This window comes from Dipteris shenzhenensis, chromosome 27 (genome assembly GCF_047967505.1).
Source record: "Dipteris shenzhenensis isolate YYH24624 ecotype China chromosome 27, Dip_SZ_1.0, whole genome shotgun sequence".
Lineage (NCBI taxonomy): Eukaryota > Viridiplantae > Streptophyta > Polypodiopsida > Gleicheniales > Dipteridaceae > Dipteris > Dipteris shenzhenensis.
In genome coordinates, this window is record NC_141622.1 from 17,378,516 (window position 1) to 17,401,186 (window position 22,671).

The 22,671-nt window shown below is 46.5% G+C and overlaps 1 protein-coding gene across 2 annotated transcripts in view; it reads left to right on the forward strand.

The window, feature by feature from the left end:
* The window catches only part of USP (UDP-sugar pyrophosphorylase), a 169,561-nt gene that overhangs the window by 15,302 nt on the left and 131,588 nt on the right, over positions 1–22,671 (forward strand). For both annotated transcript variants that reach the window (XM_087398368.1, XM_087398367.1), the window contains exons 4-6: positions 220–336; positions 13,856–13,996; positions 14,283–14,382. In XM_087398368.1, coding sequence (XP_087254494.1) covers positions 220–336; positions 13,856–13,996; positions 14,283–14,382 — 358 coding nt within the window. The remainder of the gene's footprint in view (positions 1–219; positions 337–13,855; positions 13,997–14,282; positions 14,383–22,671) is intronic.

Consider the following 22,671-nt stretch of genomic DNA (forward strand, 5'->3'; position numbering starts at 1 on the left):
CAACCATGAGAAGATTCAATTTCATGGCGTCAACAGTTGGAGCTGACATGCAATTCTACATAGGATTTTGACATGGTCTTTCCAACTTTTCTGGTCTCTGTGAATATGATTAAATGTGTGTGGGCTTGAAGGTCTCATTATGATTTAAATTCTATGTTTTCTTTTTTTGCACTCATCATTGCAAGAATTGGATTTTTCTCACTTCTTGATCTCAAACAGGTAGAAAAGCTTGATGCCAGCTATCCAGGAGGCTTGGAAGCCTACATCCACAATGCAAGATCACTGTTGGCAGATTCTAAAGTTGGAAGGAACCCATATGAGGGTTATGTGCCATCGGTATGTTACAATTTACTTTTCTGCAATGCAATACACATCCAAGTGTTTTGAGATGGGGTCGGAATTTCTATTCCTTCTATGTTTAAACATATTGACAAAACCACCAGATTTCTTATATCATTCAAACCTTGAAGCCACTTGCTTGATGGCTCTTTTGGAACACTCAGGATAAGTGTTCAGATACTCAATAATGGGCAAAAAATTGCAAATCCCTTTTTGTAAACAATCTATTGTCAAATTTATGAGGACAGGTTCAATAGATATGTCTCAGAAAAATTCATGTATAGAGAATTCATGTGATATTCTTTGTAATATGGATGAAATTTCTGATCTTGAAGTTGTTGATTTGTCCTACTTGATTACTTAATCAATAGGATGGTAGATGCAGGGCCAGGCCTAGGAGGGGTATGCGTTCTCACATCACACATTACCTCTCTGACACCAAACAAGCCTAAATTTTTGTCAGTCATCTTTTTTTCCCCCCAGAGAAAAGAACTTTCTTTAATGCTTGAAACGATCATCTTGAAAAACTGGCTGTGAGTGAGCCTATTTTTGGAAAATCCAGCTCACTCTATAGGGAATCTCTGAAACTGGTGCCCACAACCAGCATGGGGGGACTACACATCCAGCGAATACCTTGCTTTGTGAAGACATACAAGACACTTGCACGCCAGGCTTTGCAGAAATACACCCGCCTCTTAGCAGTCGCCCCAGATCTTGACATCTTGTGATCCCGAATGGCGCACAGGGTGTAACATGATGTCTTGCCAGATGGCAACGATAATGTCCTGCCAGATGGCCTCCCATCATCAAGCTGTAGGCAGGCCACTCAGGTGTTGCAAGCAATGATGCTGGAAACCATTCTCTAAACATTGTCTTCTAGGAAAGAAGCAGGACACTGTCAAGAAGGGAAAGCTGAATCTTGTATCTTGATTCAGAAGACTTTCTGACCCTGAATCTTGTAAGCTGGGGTGAATATGTCAAAGGAGAAGGATTTCGATAGGTTAAGACTTCTCTTGTGCCCAATCCATTGCCTCCCAAAAGGTGAAAATGTTGTTCAGAATGTTGCGCTCTTGAACAAAGCTGTCTGAGTATCATGGATGATGTAAGCAAGATGGGGACACAACCGCAAGCTCAAGACCTTGGCAAGATTTGTAAGCGGTATCTAGAAGGGTGATCGGGTGCCACATGATGAATATCAGAATAATCTTCTTTCGGGATCATGTAAATCCATCCTCGATAGAGCAACTAAGGGAGCAACTAGAATCCAAGATCTCCTGGAAGAAGGATGGGGTTGCATTATGGTCATATGGATGACATTTTCGCGTGGAACGCATCGATTCGAAGAGAGTCACGTATGATTGTGGAGTCATGGCTAACTTCACACAAGATAGCCGAGCAAGTGCTTCGGATACCAATCTTCTCTCCTCATAGTTGGATTATTGTGGAACCACACGCGAAATCTATGAAGTTGATTTCAAACAATTTAGTATTTTCATTCTTGATGTAAAATGGTTTAGAACTATTTACAATGGTCCCCATGCAACAGTGAGAAAAGATAGTAGCGGTTTCTTTGCAATAGACTCCACCAAACATTGGACCGATGAAAGTGATACTTTTGTTCTTCCTGAGCACTGTGAGCAGGTGCATACTAATGATTTAATTAATCGAAGCTTTCCTTTTTAAAGATCCATCGATACATGTACTTGAGCATAATTTCATATATATAATTGACGACATCCGGCACCCATCTTCAATATAGGTGGTTTTTCATCCGGATCGTTATGATCCAAGATGGTGGTACGTGATCCAAGTTGCACCACGAGAAGTCGGTGCTGCAAGCAGGGGGCCGACCCCCTGCTGGTCAGTTTTCTTCAGTCCAGCAATGGGCCTATAAAAGGTCCCCTCTCCCTCTCTCATTTCTCATCATTTGCACAGAAAGCCTTGCACAGGAAAGCGCGCAGGGAGAGGAGTAGGCTCAGCATCTTGGACAGCTTCTACTGGCTGTTGTACATGCTCATCTTTTGATGTTTTGTTTGCCCACGATTGTGGAGGAATATATCTGAGTTTTGCTATCTCTCTCTCCGTCTCTTTGAGTGTTGTATGAGCTAAACCAGGAGTGAGGTGTGAGTGATTCTATCCTCTATTTTCAACATGGTATCAGAGCAAGGTTTACAGCTCTAGATCAGAGTACCTTAGCAAGTAGGTGACTCCAATCGACACTCAGGTGTGTTGCGTGGTCAAGTTCTCCACTGCAAATTCAGTTATCAGTTTGCCGTTCTTTATTACAGCAAGGATGGAGGACAAGGATTCTACTGTTGCCTCTTCAGCCCCTTCTCTTCCTTCCTCCTCCTCCAGATTTCTCTCATTCACCATCTCGAACTTAGGAGAGTCAGGGAAGCTAGACGGGTCGAACTACCCGATCTGGAAGGTGAAAATACGGAGCCATTTAGTGTCTCGGAAGTTGTGGAAGTTGACAACGGGGGTGGAGGCAAAGCTGGAAGATATGTTGGAAAGCAAGGGGAAGATTCTTATTCCAGTAGATGGAGAAGAGCTTGAGAATTGGGAAGAGAGAGATGCCCACTTCTTAGCATTAATCATTGGGACCACGGCGGACTCTGTTATTCCGCACATCCAAATGACTGAGACGTCTGTAGAGGCGTGGGATTTTCTGAAGGATCTGTATGAAACAGACAACACATCTCGTATTCTTATGCTCGAACATCAACTGTACAATTTGGACATGAATGAGGCAGACAATGTTCAGGACCATCCGACAAAAGTCAAGGTGGTAAGGGACCAGCTCGCGGCAGTTGGTCAGAAGGTAGACTCAAATCATCTAGCATTGTTGAATTTAAGCCTCTCACCTTCGAGGAGCTTGGCCCTTTACTATTGCAGGAAGAGGCTCGGGAAAAACTATTTACTCAATCGGACGAGAAGGCTCTCGTGGCAAGGGACAAGCCCGACAAGGGTAAGCTCAAAGACTCCAAGAACAAAAGCAAGACCGAGGATGCAGAGAAAAAGAGGCAGATGAAGTGCTTCTACTGTGAGAAGCTTGGTGATTCTGCTAAAGAGTGCCGCAAGAAGAAGGCGGATCTCAAGAAGAAGTCCAAGTCCAAGTCCAAGGAGGAGCCAAAGACCGAATCGGCAAACGTCATGACCGGCGCTCTCTTCATCATCATTGAGTACTGCTCCGCTTATGCAGTCAGTGAGGAGAGGAAGGTTGGTATGTGGACAGTGGAGCTTAAAAGCACATGTCGAACAAGGAGTGGTTCAAAACCATGGAAGGTACGCATCTCGATTCCAAGGTCACTGTGGGGGATAACCAGTCATGCCCTGTGAAGGGTGTTGGTAGTATTCCATTCATCACGACTGCAGGAAACGAGGAGCTGATTTTCGGTGTACTGTATGTACCAAATTTGTGCAAGAAACCTTTTGTTTGTTAGTCAGATGAACAAGCGCCATATGTCGGTCTTATTCAACAATGGCAAAGTCACTGTCACATCCAAGGCAGACGGACAAGTGGTGGCTCAAGGTGTCGAGGAGCATGGGCTATATCGGCTCAACACTCTGTTGGTGCATGGGGACCATGGCAGGTCCAAATTGTGGCATGAGCAATTCGGTTACGTCAACTATGGCACTCTCGCCGAGATGTAGAAGACACAGATGGTGGATGGACTTCCACCGATTGTAGGTAATGATCGTGTTTGCAGGGCTTGCGTGGAAGGCAAGCAACACAGGGACAAGTTCCCACAGGAGGCCTCATCACGGGCCAAGAAGCCACTCGAGTTGGTTCACATCGACATCTGCGGTCCAATGTCGACAAATTCATTCGCAGGTTCACGGTATTCTCTTTTATTAGTGGATGATTTCAGTCGCATGACGTGGGTATTCTGCCTGGCCAAGAAGTCTCAGGCTTATGAGAAACTCAAAGACTGGAAGGCCCAGGTAGAGAAGGAGAGCGGGGAGGTAATCAAAGCCTTCCGCACCGATAGAGGAGGAGAGTTTACTTCTACCGAGTTTAATGGATTTTGCAAGAAGCACGGGATCAAGAGACAACTCTTTACAACTCGCACATCTCAGCAGAATGGAGTTGCTGAGAGGAAGCACAGGACCGTCACAGAGACAGGGTTGACCATGTTGCGAGGGAAGAATCTCTCGAAAGCCTACTGGGGTGTAGCCGTGAACACTGCCGTTCACATCCTCAATAGAACCAAGACCAAGGCTGTTGATGACAAGACTCCATATGAAGCTTACTATGGTAAGAAGCCCACAATACCTCATTTACGGGTTTTCGATTCTAAAGCATTTGTGCATGTGCATAGAGATGGGCGGACGAAGCTTGATCCCCATAGCTGAAGCTGTATCTTTGTGGGATACAGTGAAGAATCCAAGGCACATTGCCTTTTTGATTCGGAAAAGAAGAAGATCCTTATCAGCAGGGATGTGATCTTTGAGGAGTCCCCCACCCAAGGTCACTATCCAAGAGGTGGAGCCGACTGAAGGCCCCGAGGAGGAGGAGGAGGAGGAGCATGCCATTCTAGAGCCAGCTCCCAAGGAAACTCCATCAAAAGCACCTCCATTAGAGAAGAAGCTACCTCAATGGTATTTGGAGACTTTAGCAGACTCACGGGTCATTGACAACCCCGTTCCTTTCATAAAGCAAAGGATATTCCAAAATGGTAGGAAGCCAACAGGTAGAGATGGATTCAGATTCCAGGATCCCCATCAAAAGTCTGCAAACTGAATGGTACCCTGGAGGAGGAGGAGGCATATGTGGCACAGCCACCAGGATTTCAGATTTCAGGATCCCCATTAAAAGTCTGCAAACTGAAGAAGGCCTTATACGGGCTGAAACAGGCCCCCAGAGCTTGGTACCAGCGAATAGATGTTTTCTTTTAGAAGATCGGGCTTCAGCGGAGTCCATCAGAGGCAAATCTTTATCTCGACACAGAGGGGGATTTACAGCTGGTATTGATTCTATATGTGGATGACCTCATCATTACTGGGGATCATACAAAGAAGATTGCTTAGGTGAAGAGACTTCTCATGGAGGAGTTCGAGATGACTGACTTAGGCATACTTCACTACTTTCTTGGGATTGAGGTGAGCAGGGAAAGAGCAGTATCTTTATTTCACAGAAGAAATATTGCAGGGAACTGCTCAAACACTTCAGATGGAAAATTGCAAAGTAGCAGTGACTCCCATGGAAACTAGTCTGAAGCTGAGTGTGCGTGATCCATCTCAGCCGGTTGATATATCACTGTATCGACGCTTGGTGGGGAGTTTGCTTTACCTCACCAATACCCGACCAGATATTTCCTACACAGTTGGATTGCTCTGTCAGTTCTCCGCTACACCCAAGAAGGCTCATTGGGACGCAGGTATGAGGGTGCTAAGGTACTTGAAGGGTACCTGCACCTACGGCATCACTTATACAAGAGGCATTGAGTTGGGAGGTTTCTGTGATAGTGATTGGGCAGGTGACATTGATATCTGGAGATCGACCTCTGGATATTGTTTCTTACTCTCATCTGGAGCTGTCATGGCTGAGTAAGAAACAACCTACTGTCGCCCTTTCATCTATAGAGACGGAGTACAGGGCTGCCTGTACAGCGGCATGTGAAGCATTGTGGCTCAGGTGGATCTTGGAGGACATGAATGTGGCCCAAGAAGATGCGACTGTGGTTATGTGCGACAACTGGAGTTGCATAGCGATCGCCAACAACCCCGTGTTCCACGCACGGACGAAGCACATCGAGGTCCACTACCACTTTGTTTGAGAACTCATCGACAAAGAAGTCATAGAGTTGATGTACTGCCCGACCAACGACAACATCTGAGATGTCTTCACGAAGGCGCTTCCAAGGGTGCAGATAGAACACCTCATTCGACGCATGGGGATTGGCCCACAGTTGTGTCATTGAGAGGGGGTGTTAGAAACGTCACTGCCCCACCTATGAGCCCGCGTTTTGAGGGGACAAGGGGGCAGGAGACTATAGGGGGGTAGGGGAAGAAAAGAGCAGAGAACCTACCTCGCTGAAACCCGTGCAGCAAAGGAAGAGTGGTACGGCTTTCTAGGCGCCTCATGGAGTAGATATGGGCAGGGCCTACGGACTGCATCAACAACCCATGTGCTGGGCACATGGGCTTATTTATAGGCCTGGCCCAAGCTGGCCAGCCTGGTCGGTGGAGGGGCCCTTGAAGTCGGTGCTGCAAGCAGGGGGCCGACCCCCTGCTGGTCGGTTTTCTTAAGCCCAGCAATGGGTCTCAAAAGGCTCCCTATGCCCCCCTTATTTCTCATCACTTGCACAGAAAGCCTTGCACATGCAAGCACGCAGGGAGAGGAGTAGGCTCAGCATCTTGGACAGCTTCTACTGGCTGTCGTACACACTCATCTTTTGATTTTTCTGCCCACGATTGTGGATGAATATATCTGAGAAGTCGTAAATAAGTCACCACTTAGACATTATATATGCATATTATATAAAGGTATATTTATATCTATATCTATTTATCAATATTTCATATTTACTTACATATTCCTTGAAATAATTTGGATTTTTTGCTCCCCAAAAATGACTTGAGCCTATATATTTGGACCCTCCCACCTTTTGTCCGTTCGTCGCTCGGGGGTTTTTGCTCGGAAAATGGAAACCCTCGGCCAATGGTCTGGAAGAACTGCCTAGTCATCCTATCCCCTTGCTAGATCCAGTGTGCCCTGAAGGAGTGTTGTGCTCGATGGATCTTTGTGGCTGTAAGGCCAAGGTATGTGCTCTTATACCTGTCCGCAAGCCACTGGGAGGTCAAGTTTTGCTCCTTGAGTCTCTCTATGGAAGCCAAACCACGTCGCATGCTCTCTTCATCTCACGAAGGGAATGCCACCTCACAGTGCATGTGATTGTAGCTCCTCGCTACTCCTTTGGATCGCTGTTGTCTCCTAGTTGGCCCATCGTCCTTAGGGCGCAAGACTGGCTGGTGCCAAACACCTACTATGGCTTACTGACGCGCTCCTCTTGCAACAAGGCATCGGGGATCTGCAGCCCCTTGTGGGGGAGTCCGTGATGGGTTGCTCAAGATGAAGCAATATTGGGGAATGATCCAACGTTGTCATCTCGGGTAGGATACCTGTGGCTCCTCCTTCGTCCATCGCCCAATCCCCAACATAGAATAAGTCAAGCTGCTCAAGTAGGCCATCATGTCGCCTTTGGCCGAATGCGAAATAGAGGCTGTCTAGGAAACTGGATAATTGGGCCTCTTGCCACCACGGATCTTGGCTGCTAACAACAAAGATGAACTTTACCCACGTACTACACTTTGCTAGGTGCATCATTGAAGATTGTTGAAGTCTCTTTCAACAATCTACAAGACTGCGTCCGTGAGACACTAGGTGAGGCGTCTCTTCTAGAAGGTAGACCTCTGGATTTCAATCTCGGACTCCCCCAATCTCAAGCAATCCAGACCATCCGCACTCCTCTGAGCTCACCCTAATCACAGTCATGAGTGGCCATGGTCTAGGAAATTGAGATGCACACCCCTCCACTCTTGCCTACTATTGGGGACGATCCCACTTCTAGATAGCTAGTGCAACGACCTACTTAAGTTGAACCTTTGGCCTCAAGCGGATCACACTACTTCAAGGCCTAAGCCACGTCTATCCCATGAGAAAGCCAACTGAAACATGGCCGTGTGACCATGGGTGATCCACATCTCCTTCCCATGCTATCTGAGCCACTCCTGCATCATGCGGAACATTTGGTCCCACGTCATAGGGTCGAAGAGAAGGGGGTTCCCTTGCTCCTATCCCGTGGATGCGAAATTGAGAGCTCAAAAAGGGCAGGAGGGGTTACCAATTGCACAAGTGGAACCCCCCCTTCCGGGGCCGAAGGATCATGACCGACGTCTCCATAGCAATGGGGTCAAGGTAGTTCTAGGGGCCTCTAGAACTCCCTCAAGAGGGACTGTCATTGGTGAGGCTTTGGTCTTGGTGCCTGTGAGAAGGGGGAGGCTGCCTGAGCCGTCTCCGAAGAAGCTGAACCCATGATGGGAATGAGAGGATGAAGTTGTGCCCACGCTAGGTGGCCTAGGCATAGAGGGATGCTGGGACACTAGAGAGTCTGGGCGGGAGGAGGGGGCAGGAGAGTGTGCGGTGACGAGGGGGGTGCAAGGGGGGGGCTACATAAGGAGGGGGATGAGAGAGAGAAGGGGGGGAAATACGGAAGGAGGGGTGGGAGGGGAATATGAGGGGCGCAGGTAAGGGTGATCACGTTTGCATTGTGACAGTAGCAGGGTGCTTGTGCGGGTGTACGTGTGGATGGGCGGAAGGGGGGGGGGGGCGGAAGGATGAGGAGGAGCGGATCGGATGGGGGGGGAGGCTTTGTGGGTGGCAGCTAGCCCAGGGAGTTTTCGGTCATGGCACGCTGATACCAGGCCGTGCCCTTTGGGTAGGCCTGGAACTGGAGGGATCCAGAGTTGGAGTCCTCAACATTTATGCTCCCACAGATCTCCGTTGTAGAGCCACCTTCTGGAGGACACTTACAGGGATTCTCCCAGACATGGATTCCTGGATTGTTGGAGGTGACTTCAACAATGTGGAGACCTTGGAGGACCAGCAGGGCAGAGGACCGGAGTTTACAGGTATGTCTCAGGCAGAGCAGTCAGCTTGGGACTCTTTTATCTTTGCGACAGGAGGAAGGGACAGTTGGCGAGACCCGTCCTTCCGACGCTGGCACGAGAGCTTGGACTTTTCGTGGGGCTTCCGCAGGGAAGGAGGCAGACTCCTGGAGAGGCTGGATAGATTTTATGTTAGTGATTGGGCCATCGGCAGAGGCGGTCAGGCGGGTATAGTTCCAGGGACGACACTGTCCGACCATGCGCCTGTGTTCTTATCATTAGATTCGGCAGCTCAGTCCCTTCCCCCTCGCTCATGCCGGATTCCTGACTCCATTTTCTCGAGGGAGGATGTGCGCAGCAGTATTTGCAGTCTTTGGGACAGAGACTGGGGCGAGTGCGTGGATCTGGTTGGCTCGGTGGCGCAGTCTTTGCAGGAGTCCAGCCAGATCTGCCAGCTCGCAGCCCTACAGGTTCGACAGGATTGGTGGGGCAGAGAGAGAGCTCTTCGGAGGGACCTCGCCTCCATTCTGCGACTCCAGCAGGCTTCCCCGGGCTCGGAGGAGCTTCGGATCCAGGCCCTTCGAGCCAGAGCCCTTCTGGAGGAGACACTCCAGTGTCGCTCAGAGTTTTCCTATCACGCCTCTCTCTCCTTCTGGGCCCGGAAGGGTGACCGGATGTGCAGGGAGTTCTTCAGGACACATGGCCAGAGAGCTGCAGCAGGTGATCAGCTTCGGAGTCTCAGGACAGCGGATGGTCACATCGTTACGGATCCGGGGGAGGTCTTGGGGTTGGCCACTGACTTCTACAGGACCCTCTTCCAGCAGGAGCCGCTTGCCCCTCGTACTCGACGTGACCGTGAGGAGGTGTGGAGGCACACTCCATCCCTGGTCCAGCCTAGCATGCAGGCGACGTTGTTGGCACCGTTCACCATGGACGAGATGTTGGAGGCCTTGATGGCCATCGACGGACAGAAATGCCCAGGTGAGGATGGGCTATCCCGGGCATTCTTCACCTCCTTCTGGGACCAGATCCATCAGCCCCTCCTTGCAGCTCTGCAGAGGATTTTCAGCAGCGGTTAGATGCCAGAGAGCCTTTCGTCGGGACTGATTTGCCTCATCCCGAAGGGAGGAGATAGACAGGAGATCCGTCAGTGGCGCTCGATCACTCTCCTTACCACTGCCTACAAAATCCTCGCCAAGATGATTAGCACGAGAGTTCGGCCTCTACTCCCAGACCTCATCCATGACACTCAGACAGGCTTTGTCCAGGATCGCAGTATCCTGGATAATGTCTTCACCTTTTCAGAGGCGGCGGAGTGGGCTCAGCACAGCGGATCACACCTTGCCATTCTACTTCTCGACTTTGAGAAGGCCTACGATCGAGTGGACTGGTCCTTTTTGGAGGGGACTCTGGAGCGGCTAGGTTTCCCAGCAGATTGGATTCAGGGTATCTCAGCTTTGTACAGGACAGCTTCTAGCAGGGTCATCATTGGAGGCAGGATGGGTGAGCGCTTTAGCTTGGAGAGATCAGTGCGTTAGGGCTGCCCCCTTGCTCCTTACCTGTTTCTCTTCTTCGCCGAGGCTATGACTTACTACCTTCGGGCGAGGTCTACAGGGATCAGGGGTGTTCGCCTTCCACTCCGGGAGGACACGGAGCTTTTGGACTCGGAGTACACAGATGATACAGCCCTGTATGTCCAGGACGATGAGAGGATGCTAGAGAGGGTGCGGATGGCCTTGGAGGTCTTCTGCTCGGCCGCTGGTGCGAAAATCAACTGGAACAAATCAGTTGGTTTTCTCACAGACCCTGGGGCGTGTTCTCAGTGGGGGAGGTTTTTGGGTTTCAGATGGATTCCACGGGGACAGACAGCTAGATACCTTGGTTTTCAGGTTGGCCTAGACATCACGCCAGCTCAGCAGTTTCTCCCGGTGCTAGACTCCATCCGACGGAAGCTGGCTTTCTGGAGCACTGCTAAGCTTTCCCTTGCAGGTCGTGCCCTGGTAGTTAACCAGGTCCTCCTAGCCACGGCTTGGTATGTGGCTTCCTGCTGGTGTTTCTCGAGATCCAGCGTGGCACAGCTCAGGAGGCTGGTTCGGAACTTCCTTTGGTCCGGGGAGGATGGTCTCAGAGATACCAGAGCCAGGGTTGCTTGGCAGACAGTCATTCTTCCGCAGGCTGAGGGTGGCCTGGGGGTCATCAATCCAGAGCTTCAGAGTCAGGCCTTGTTAGGCAAGCTTGTCATCCGCGGTTTGACCCCGGGGGGGCAGACGTGGAAGATGTTATTTCAGCAGGGAGTCGGTTCTTGTGTCCCGCGCCGAGGTGGAGAGTGGCTACCGTCCCTCAGGTGGATCTTCACTTCCGCCCCGCTCACTCAGCCCCGTTCCCCACTCGTTCGTAGCCTCCTCATGGTTTGGAGGCAGCTCCGCCTTAGTCTCATTCAGTCCCCTCCTAGCTGTCAGGAGGAGATCGATCGCCGGCCGCTTATCTAGAACGGTCAGGTCAGAGATGCCGAGGGCCTTCAGTTGGGGGAGAGATCACATATCAGGTGGGATGGCTGGATGAGGGGGCCAGCCCGGTCCCTTCGAGTTTGGAGGGATACGTACAGACATCTGGAGATGGCTGATCTTGCAGACGCAGCTGGAGGTGCACGTGGAGCCCAGGCGAGACGCACGGAGATCGACGGCGCGATCCCAACTGATTGGTTGGTTCCACTTGAGCCTCAGGTCCTCATGCCTGGTGACGCCCGCTGGCTGGGACAGTTCACCCCCCGTGGCATCCCACTAGTGATCGCAGGACGTATGGATGACTCCTCTATCTCCTTCTTCGCGGTTTTTGGGGATGGACGACTCAGGAGAGAGGATGCGCTCATCGACCCCCTACTCCCATGGCAGAGGGTTCGGGTCGTAGGCCTTTTGGGGAAGGTCTGGCGTACCGATCCAGCATCGAGCAGGACCAAATGCAGCTTTGGCGTCTCTGGCTATGGGAGGGGCGGGCCTTGTCAGAGCTTGATTGGGACCCAGGAGAGTGGTGGTGGCCAGAGATTGTGACAGGACAGGGGCCGACTTCCTTCTTCGCCTACAGAGCACGACTCTGGGCAGGCGAGTTCTTGGGAGGATGCAGAGCCGCCCCCCCACCCAGCGGCCCAGCTGGTATGCACAGGGTATTTCCAGGTTCTTTTTGCAGGCATTCTGGAAGGCCTTGTGGGAGAGCTGGCGGCCGCGGAAGATCTCATACTTCCTGTGGCTTCTTGCCCACAAAGGTCTTCCAGTGGGGAGCTGGTTGCGGCAGACGGACGCTGCCAGATTTGCCATGAGGATGAGGAGTCACCAAAACACTGCCTGTGGAGCTGCACTCGCGCCCAGGAAGTGTGGAGGTGGACTTTCGGGATTCTTACTCGCGCAGCACCAGAGCTAGGATTGATCACTTGGGGCGCGTTCTGTTGGTGCAGCACCGCACCTGGTCTTCATCACGTATTCGAGGCATGCCAGCAGGACCCCACTTTCCTTATCACACAGGGGACGTGGGGGCCGCTCGAGGGTATCCCGCAGCACCTAGCAGAGGCTGATACAGGAGTTCGGGAGAGACAGCCAGTCTGGGAGATTATTAGCAGCATTGCAGGGTGGCACATCTGGACCTCGCGCTGCGCGCAGATCCTCGGTGGCACCTCCTTATCGACTGCCCAGATCATGACGGAGATTTGGAGCGAGATTATTCATACCCTCAGAGGCCAGTGGGACCAGATTCAGGGAGATTCCCGGGCCGGTCAGGAGAAGCGGAGACGCTTCCTCCGGGCTTGGGACACACAGGGCCTCTTCTTCGAGCAGACTTCGCAGGGCCTTCGGTGGCACTACTCACCACCCCGATGGCTGTTCATTCACACTCGTCTTATCCCTCCGTGAGAGTATGATTTATTCTGTTACCTTTTAGGGCTGTGTCCGATTTGTGAACGAAGCCCGTCAGCTACAAGCTGACCTTTTGTATCTTGTTCTCGAAGTAATATAATTAGCACTGTTTTTTCGGCAAAAAAAGGATTGTGGTCCCCAGAATCAAAACAAAAGATCTTCTGTAGCTAGCAAAAGGAAGGAAGAGGCAGCAAGGGATGTAAAAAAAGAGGAAAAGGGAAAGCTGGGGGGGGGGGGGTGGAGGGGGTCTGCAAAGTGCAGCCTCCCTTAGAAACAAGCCCAGGAGCTGCAGCACAGGCTGCCTCTGTTCCTATGAGTCTGTCAACCAGCAGGAAGCCAGCAAAAAGCTGGGGCAAAAAAACTGCTGCCAGTCGGATGCAACAGCAGTGCAAGCATGGACGGGGAGAAGGGTGCTATCAGGAAGGGCAGCAGGGGGAGCCGAACCTGCTGGTAGTTTTCATTTGCAGAATACTGCTCCTCCAGCTTCCTCGTTGTTCAGCTAGTCTTTCTGTCTTCTCACACTTCTCCCATCCCAAACTTTAGTGACCCACCCAATTTTTGTAAGCATCTAAATTGTAAATCCAGTGTAAAGTTCTACCAGTACCTAAAGTCAGTTTTCTGATGTAGTAATTGCTGGTAGTTTGTACTTTGAAATAACTTTCTTTATCAGAAACAATTTGTAAAGTTCTACCAGTACCTAAAGTCAGTTTTCTGATGTAGTAATTGCTGGTAGTTTGTACTTTGAAATAACTTTCTTTATCAGAAACAATTTGATTGCCCATGCGAAATCCTGATTGCTTCGGTGTTCTCCAATTTGTCTGTGAATTAAGCTTTACTTTGTAGACTGATGAATCCACTAGCCTTTTGTAAACAAGGTTTTCTGGGAAATTCTCCAGTGCTTTTCAGCGTATCCGTGATTTGGTGTCAATTCCAAGACAGATTTAAAGCTGTTTGATGTGTGAGATATCTACTAGATCAGAGATTGAATTTTTACTTTGCTGTAGGTACCAAATGGAAAGCGATTGACATTTGGTGATGAAGAGTTCGTGAAATTCGAAGAAAGGGGTTTGAAGGAGGCATGCAATGCTGCTTTTGTCCTTGTGGCTGGAGGACTTGGAGAGAGATTAGGATACAGTGGTATCAAAGTACTTCTTCCCTTCCCTGTCTCTTTCCGTAATAAAAAGATAGAAGCTAATACAAAATGGGACAAATGCAGGATTTCTTGTATTATAGATTTTAAATCATCGACTTGAGTAACATCGATATTTCTTTTCAACAAACTTTCAAAGGGATGCCAATCAATAGATGTTTTCTTACAGACTTTCAAAGTCTATTTACTTCAAACTCGAATGTCTTCTTACATATTTTCAAACTTTTTAAACATTGAATACCAGTTCTGCAGCTTATTATGGCATGCTCTTGTCTCTGCAGATAGCCCTGCCTTCACAAACCACAACAGGCACTTGCTTTTTACAACTGTATATTGAAAGCATCTTGGCTCTTCAAGAATCTAGTGTTGCTGCAGATGGAGGTGCGATGCTTTTCCTCCCTTAGTGAATCACGTTCTGGTGTGTGTTTTTTTTGGATTTGGAAAATGTGTTTCTTTGTATAGTGTAGATGCTACATCTGCCTTCCAAAAAGGAATCCAATTGCCCAATAGCAAAAGCAATCCAACCAATTTAAAACATGAGGGTTTAGCCAGAAAATAATCATGCACTCAGGCCATTGTTGTATGAAACTGACACACTGCACCAATAACATTATCAAGTGAGGCTTCAAAGTGTAGTGATGTCTTGCACATTACGTTTAGAGTAGCTATGGAAGGAAAGACATCAAGGGGCGTGACAAGGAACTCATCTAGTGTCATGCAGCTCTTGGTGAAAAGGAATGCTTCTTGTGTCATGCTGCTCTTAGTGAAATGAATAAAAGTGCCCTCTTTTGTAATTCCCTGGGGTTGCTGTAGTGATTCCTTAGCCACATATGGAAGTGGCCATCATATTTACCGATGTCTAACAAAATGGGTAACAATTCCAAGGGAATTCGCTCATTGGCACTTTCCATTCAATTTTTTGTTTCCAAATGGCTACATTTTCTTAGTGATGTCTCTTTAAATTTGAGCCTTTTTTGTGTAAGGAGGAGAGGTATACAGTCACAGTTGCCTGAATAAGCTCCATCACACATCATGAGATTTCATATTTTCTTGATATTCTACAAGCAAATGCCGAGGGGATAGCATCTTGATTAGTTAAGGTAGCTTAAAATGTTGCACACACATACATACCAATTCATAGGGAAATTTAAGTGGGCTTGGAAAATTTAGACTTGCAAATTTGAGTGCAATCTCAAAACTGCGGAGGGAATCTTCTAGGAACATATAATACCTTTGGAAAAATTTGTCATTTGTGTTCAAGTAAGTGATTAACGCATTTCTAGAAGTCTTGTTATTGGTCTTTTGTTAAAACATGGTGGAAACTAGTGGCTACGTTGTAGCATATATACATTCTTTTCTCAAATTCTGCTCAAATCAACTCATTTAGCATAAAGTTAAAGATTCAGATCAAATCAACTTCAAGGGTCTAGCATGAAGTTAAATATTCAATATTAGCCAAGGTAGTTAACCCTCAAAGGCTAAGTACATTGGTCTAATCCTATATGAGCAAGGCTCAAGTTTGAGGTCAGATGTATCCGAGATCCTTATTAATTTAAGGATATTAGTGTAATCTAATAGGGCGTTGGCAACAACCCAAAGTTTACACTAGAGCTAGCATTGGGTGAGGGCTAGATCCCTTGGGGAGGGAATTTTTGACAAGCAGAAAGAAAGAAACAAAGAAAGTTTATTAAAGTCTTCGGAAGGCCGATGGGTCTATGAGACTGTGAAAATCCTGATACAACAAGCTGTGGTAGTGGAGCTACTAAACGAGCATCCATACCAATGCAAAATGCAAAATGCAAAAAATGCAAAAATGGAGAATGGCAGTACTAAGTCCTAAGTACAACATAGTCATGTCGATGGTCGACTATATATCAATCTCAGCATCATCATCAATATCATCATCATCCTCAGCAATAGCAAGATATCAGGATGGATGAGGCAGTGGAGGCATGAAGTCGGCAATAGAGTGCTGTCGGCCACTCAGAGGTGCGGTCTTGGCACGTCTCTTGGTCGTAGCTCTGCGTCTAACCAGGGCTAGTGTGACCCGCGTCGATCGGGCTCCGACTCTAAACAAGGAGGGGATGTCTCCAAGTGTGATCTGTGTGTCGACCCTTTGTCTGAGCTATCGGGTCACGGGCTCCGAGTGACGGTCATGTCGAGGCCTCGCCTCGTTGGGGTCCATGTGATCTAGCTGAAAGAACTCCGTGATAGAGCTCTAAGAGGGATCAACTGAGGAAGAAGTCTGCTCTTGTCTCCGTGCTCGGAGTGTCCTCTCATGGTGTCTAAGTGCCTCATGAATGAAACGTGCCAAACACCGCTAGTCTGGGTAGGAGAGGAAACGGGCTAAAATCCTATAACTATCCCTGAAGAGGCAGTGGAAACGTCCTCGGATCTCATAGTACATAGGACACCTGAAGATGAAATGCTCCACTGTCTCAACCTCCTGTATGTCACACAGTGTGCATATGCGCCGCTCCCTGGGTAGTCGCTCTGCTCTGCCGCTCTCGATGCGAAGTGTGTGTGAAGAGACCTGGAACTGCCTAAGAGAGATCCTCAGCGAGTGGGGTAGGTGAATTTGTGTGTATCCTGGTGGGTCAATGAAACCCTCCGTTGTGATATGTAAGAAGTGATCTCTGTAGAAGCTAAGCTTCACTTGGAGTTCACTCGGTCCCAACCAGGTCCGAAAAGTGTGTAGCTGTAGTAGATCCTCACGGATAACCTGGTTGACCTTGTGTGATAAGAGGGGAGAAAACAGAGCATCCATGCTATACTGGAAGGGAGGTAGTCTATCCATGTGGAGCCCCAGTCGCTCAAACCATCTCTCTATACATGCATACCAGCACCTCTGATCTCCTCTTGCTGCAAGTGCCATAGAAGAGGATAGAGCTATCCATGGTAGCCTGCTACGCCGTGAGGTATAATCCCCATATTCCCTAACTCGGTACAGATATGTGATGACCTAAAATGCAGCATCTAGCTGTAAAGGGGGTGACCCAAACTCAGCCTGAATGATCTAGTGAGGAACGGATGACTTACCACGAATCATCTGTGATAACATGAGAACCTGTAGCCGCTCCACACGGGCCCACTCTGTATCCGACAAGTCTGGCTCCCAACAAGACATCCCCGCTCGGGGAGCCAAGGAGTCAAAAAGCAACCCCTTGGTGCGTGGATCTTGAAAGTGCGAGCGGAAGCACTGCCTCTCTAGTTTGGCCAATGAGGCATACCCTCTACTCAAGCGTGCCTGCATCGCGGGTCTCATAGTGAAGCTCGGTTCGGAGAAGATAACCCCAAGATAAGTGTATGATAAAACTATCTCAACAGATGACCCCGCAAATGTAAACTGCTCCTGAGGCATGATGGCTCGAGATGTATTGAAGATCATGACCTTGGTTTTACTCAGGTTGACCTTTAAATCATGAGACTCACAAAAGGACTATAGTGCATCTAGGTGTCTCTGAAGCCCCTTTGCTGAGGAAGACGAGAGCCACGTCATCTGCATAGAGCAAAATCTGGATTAACGTGCCCGCAAGAGAGCAACCTACACCCCCCTGTGTCTGCATCACTGTCTCAAGCTCGTCAATGTAGAGGCCAAATAGGGTAGGCGACAAAGGACACCCTTGTTTGATCCCGATGGGGTGCGTACATATTATGAGCGGAAACCCTTGAGCGGATTATCCGAGCAACACTCAATGGAGTTATACTTGAATGAATGTTTTTTTATGGAATATCTTTTTTTAAAAACCTCAATCGACAGCTCTCATATTAGCTGCATGCATGTACCAAGATACAAAGAGCCAAAGACATATACCCTTGGTTTGAATGCTCTCATGATGCAATTGTGTGTATTATATTTGCACATTCATTGTATTTTCTATAAGCCTCAACATGCCAACAAAATTAGGACTAGTGGCATTGTTCACTTTTAAGTAGATATGCTTATTAATACCTCCCCTCAAGCTTGTGAGATTGCCAACAATTATTTGTTTTTAGTCTTTCGAAACTCAATAGAGGGACGGATATATATTTTAACAATCAAAGATGTAAACTATGAATTCACCTAAAAATTCAAACCTAAAAATTACAACTTGCCATACATTTCCAAAACAACTATGACATGTTCATATTATTAGGTCAAAGAACATTAAAATCACATGATTCAGAAGCCATAATCTATCAATCCATAAGAAGTTAAGGTTTGCATAAGAAGGTAATGGCTATCCATCCATAAGAAACCAGGTCTACATGAGATGATAATGAAAACATGAGAAATTAAGTTTTGCATCAATCCATAAAAAGCCAGGACATGCTCTCTAGACCTCATCAGCCAAGTCATCTATGTAGTCTAGATGTCCATGATGCCTCTCCACCAACTCATAATCGAATGTGCTATCTCCTGCCATTTGGGTAGCCACATCTTCTGCATAGCAAGGCAGAACACTAAGCTCAATTAGTCAGTATCTAACCATGCTTAAATTATAAACATAGATCAAATAAATTACTCACTAATCAAGAGGTGCATCAAAGTCATAGTCTGTCTCCTCATCATCTATCATGAGGACTGCTTGATTCACACTTGAAGGCCCTGCCTCTGTGAAGTTGTCTCTAAGCATGCCTTCTAAGTATCCTGTGCAAATCTCTTTGTCATTGTCCACTGCCATGCATGGACGTTCTGAGTGAATTGCTGCTTTCATCCCAGGTGCTGTACCTGCACCAAGCTCAAGCACAGAGCCTCCAATCGGACACAACAACTCCATGAACATCAACATCATGGAGCTACTCTTCTCCAACCCACCACGCCACTGTCCACCCTTTCCCTCTTTTATGCACCGTACACTTGAAGGCAAGTAATGAGTGATGAAATAATTGTCCATGCACACCTTAAGGGATTGGGAAACTTTATTTGCCCTATCAAGATAGTGATGTGCCTTCTTGCCAATCCTAGAGAACAATAGGATTTGAAAGGCAGTAATCTACATAAAACATAGATTGAAAAAGTTAATGGAGAATACTAAAATACGAACAAACAAGAACATGACAATCATGTAAATAGCCAAATGACATACCTTGACACCAAAGCCAACATTATCCGCAACATCAATGCAATCTCCCGTCTCCACGATCCATCTACATGTACTAACTATAAGATACCAATAGCTGAATGCAATTCACATAAACAGACATTATCAACTGTGATATATTGCTCACCTACAAGAAACCTCTAGTCTCATTTGTCTTGCCAAACGCTCAACGAATGAAGTGGATACAGGTGAACACATCACCAATGTCCATCCATAATCATCCATCACAGATGAAGCAATAGCAAGTGAGCATGAGATATGCTTCTCATTTAGAATGTTCCATCCAGGGATTCCACCCTTGATTCCACTCACTATAGATCCTGTAGGAAGGTCAATCAAGCAAAAATCCACACTCCATGCAGCATTTTTTCCATTGCGTGACTTCTTCATGCCACCAAGTTCATGGTAAAAATTTCTTATGATTTGAAAAGCCCCATCGTACTTGTATTGCTTAACTTCTTTTCCAAGTGATACATAATTATACTCCCAAACTTTGTAGTTTTCTTGTGAGATACGAGTTGCAAATGATGAGAAAGTGGACAAAGGAACATAAACCATATCCGTATTACATACTTTCTTGCTAAGAAGAGACTCCTCCTTTCGTGGATCATTGTCTACAATAACAAAGAATCCTAAATTAAATTTGTAGGAAGCTTCTAATCACTTTGAAACATGAAAGAAAGAGTTATAAGAAAATAGACCTGTGTTAGAAGTGCCCGTTGGTTTAGGTCTTCCACCTCGTTTGTTATTTGGAGTCACATGACTTGCCTTTTGCTTTTCTACTATTGCTTTTTGCTCCTCTTCAAGCCTCTTCTTTTGTGCCTCATCCATGTTGCCCGACGAACCCGAGTTTGACTTGCACTCACCTTTTAAATAGCGATCATAAGTTTCCTTCTCTTCCTCGATACATGTTCCAGCCTTCATCTCGATCCACCAAGGGCAGTGCTTCCTTTCCCACTCCGTAAGCAATATATGACCATCCTTATGCTTATTCTCTCTAAAAATATGAGAGGTGTACATGCAATAAGTAGCAGGTGCAAGCATAGTCCAAGCCTTGCAAATGGATGGTACCACCTTAAGACTCTTATTTGCAGCCAGATAATGGAGATACCTAAATGATTTTTAGGATAATATAAGAGAATGCAAGGTATTACAAAGATATCTTTCCATTGAAAACGAAAGCCAAAACGTACCTGTAAACCAATCGTCTGCTAGCATTTGTAAGATCAACTTGCTTGGATGGAACAACAGCAACTGTCATCAATGAAGCAAAAGGCTCAAACAAAAAAGGCATGTGTCTCACTATAATGCCATCAAAGTATTCCAGAATAGAAGGACTGTCTGGAAGTGTAGGTGCACCCTCAATGCTTGATGATTTCATCACTTGGTCAAGCAATCGCCCAGCATCTGCCAACACATGGTCCATCCATACTTCTTTTGCAAGCCAAGGTATGAAACCATGGTCAGTCATAGGCATCCCATAACTCTCCTTTAGATTGTCATCTGCACCAAGAAGAGAAAGAATAGATAGTTGCTTTGCCTTGGAACAGGTTGCAATTGATACTTGGTAAAGCTTCTCCAAAGTGATCTTCATTGATGTATCCTCAAATGGTAAATTCCAAAGGATATTAAACCACTCCTTGCCATGGGAAGGATTGACTATTGAAAGCATCTGCCAAATAGTAAAGTTTTAGAAGAGACTTTGATACACACAACAAACCATATATTAAGGTTTTCAACGTACAAACTAAAAATTTGCAAGTTGTAACTATAGATTTATAATTTTCAAATCATATATTATGGTTTATGAGTTGTAAAATTAGAATTTGAAAACTATAAATTCAAATTTGCAAACTATAAATTCAAATATCTGAGATATAAAACGTAGAATTTTGTGGACTACAAATTCAAATTTGTGATCTATAAATACAAAATTTGGTAAATTGAAAACTTACCCGTGTAATTTTTCTTCGATATGTTGCTCCCACAGTCTTTTTAATCTCATGAATCTTGGACTCTCTCTCATCCTTTGGCATGGAAGAATGCAATTTCTTGCATTGAGCCTCAAAATCTGATTTCCATTTCCCCTTTCAACATAAACAGATAATCTCATCATAATGTTATTGGAACACAAAGCAAAGTCACAAAAAAAGAAAATATATAAACTAAAGAACTAATACTTACAGCAAATACCATCCTCCCAAGAATAGTTTGGGTGAGGGGATACCACACCCTTCGTCCACTTCCAACCTCTTTCTGTCTTGCCAACTCAATAGCTTTTTTCTCCTCCTCACTAAAATCCTGAGTAAAATATTGAGCATCACAGGATACGAGTGTGCTTGTGTGGTACAAATAATCCTTGAGATTAGTAACAACAATTGCATCTTCATTAAGCCTGCAACCATTGACTTAAATGGATCAAAATTGGTTTCATTTACAAGCACTTACCATCTCAATATAGTAAACATAAACAACAAGGCTTACAAGTTAAATCTTTGTAGAGCAGCAACAAGCTTAAGCTCATCCTTTGCTTCCGGTTCAATAATTTGAGCTTGCACTCTAATGTGTCTAGACTTGATATTTGTGTAAAGCTCTTCTATGCTTTCCATCCAAGATGCCGTACGATGATTTCCTTCCCACACGAAGAACATTTTGTTTGATAGAAAGCTCCATGGTGTGCCAATTATCTCTGATTCAAACTCATCATTAACTAAGCTCCAATTCTTGTCCCAACATTCTCTTGTGACATCATCAACATCCTTGGAAGACCCATCAGGCATTTTGATAGATAGAATAAAAGATCCTTTTGTCGGAATGTATCCCTCTATTTCAAATGCTCTTTTCAAAATGGTCAAATCATTCCTAATTTGACGCACAACTGGGTTTATGAGACAACGACACAAGGGAATTCGAGGAGGTGGAATTTCTTTAGTTACTGTAAGAAGCTCTAAAATATCTTCACCTGAAGGTCTCTCAACACACTTTGGAATGATATCCTCCACATCATCTTTAACTCCTACTTTGTTGGATGGATCATCTATAGTTTTATCCTTGTTGTCCTCAGGATCCTCAATATCATTTTCAATGTCAACTTGCTCAAGCTCCTTCAGTTCATTCTTGACCTCTGACTCTTGCTTCTTCCTTTTGCCACCTTTCCTTGTGATAGGACTAGACACATCACGTTTCTTTCTCTACACGTTTGAAGAACTCAATTACAAGATTTGCAAAAATGCAAAGGTGCAATGCAACTAGAAAAAGAAAAAGAAACCAAACTTACTGGAGGCATTTGTTGCACAACTTTCAATAAGCTCACCTGCACAAGAAGAAAAACAAATAAATGACACAGTGAAACCATCTTTGAAATGATTAAATGAAAAATGACAGAGTGTAACCATCTGAAAAATGACAGAGTGAAGGCACGGGAGAAATTCAGCTGAACAGAAGAAAGCATGGAAATTCAGACTGATTCCCAAATTTCGTATTATTGCCCTTTCTCCCGTGATGCTTATTCGAAGGCCAGAGATGCATATGTTCGCATGATGCTGGCTAGCCTGTCCCAAGTCTGGGCTCCGTTTGGCTCTGGACT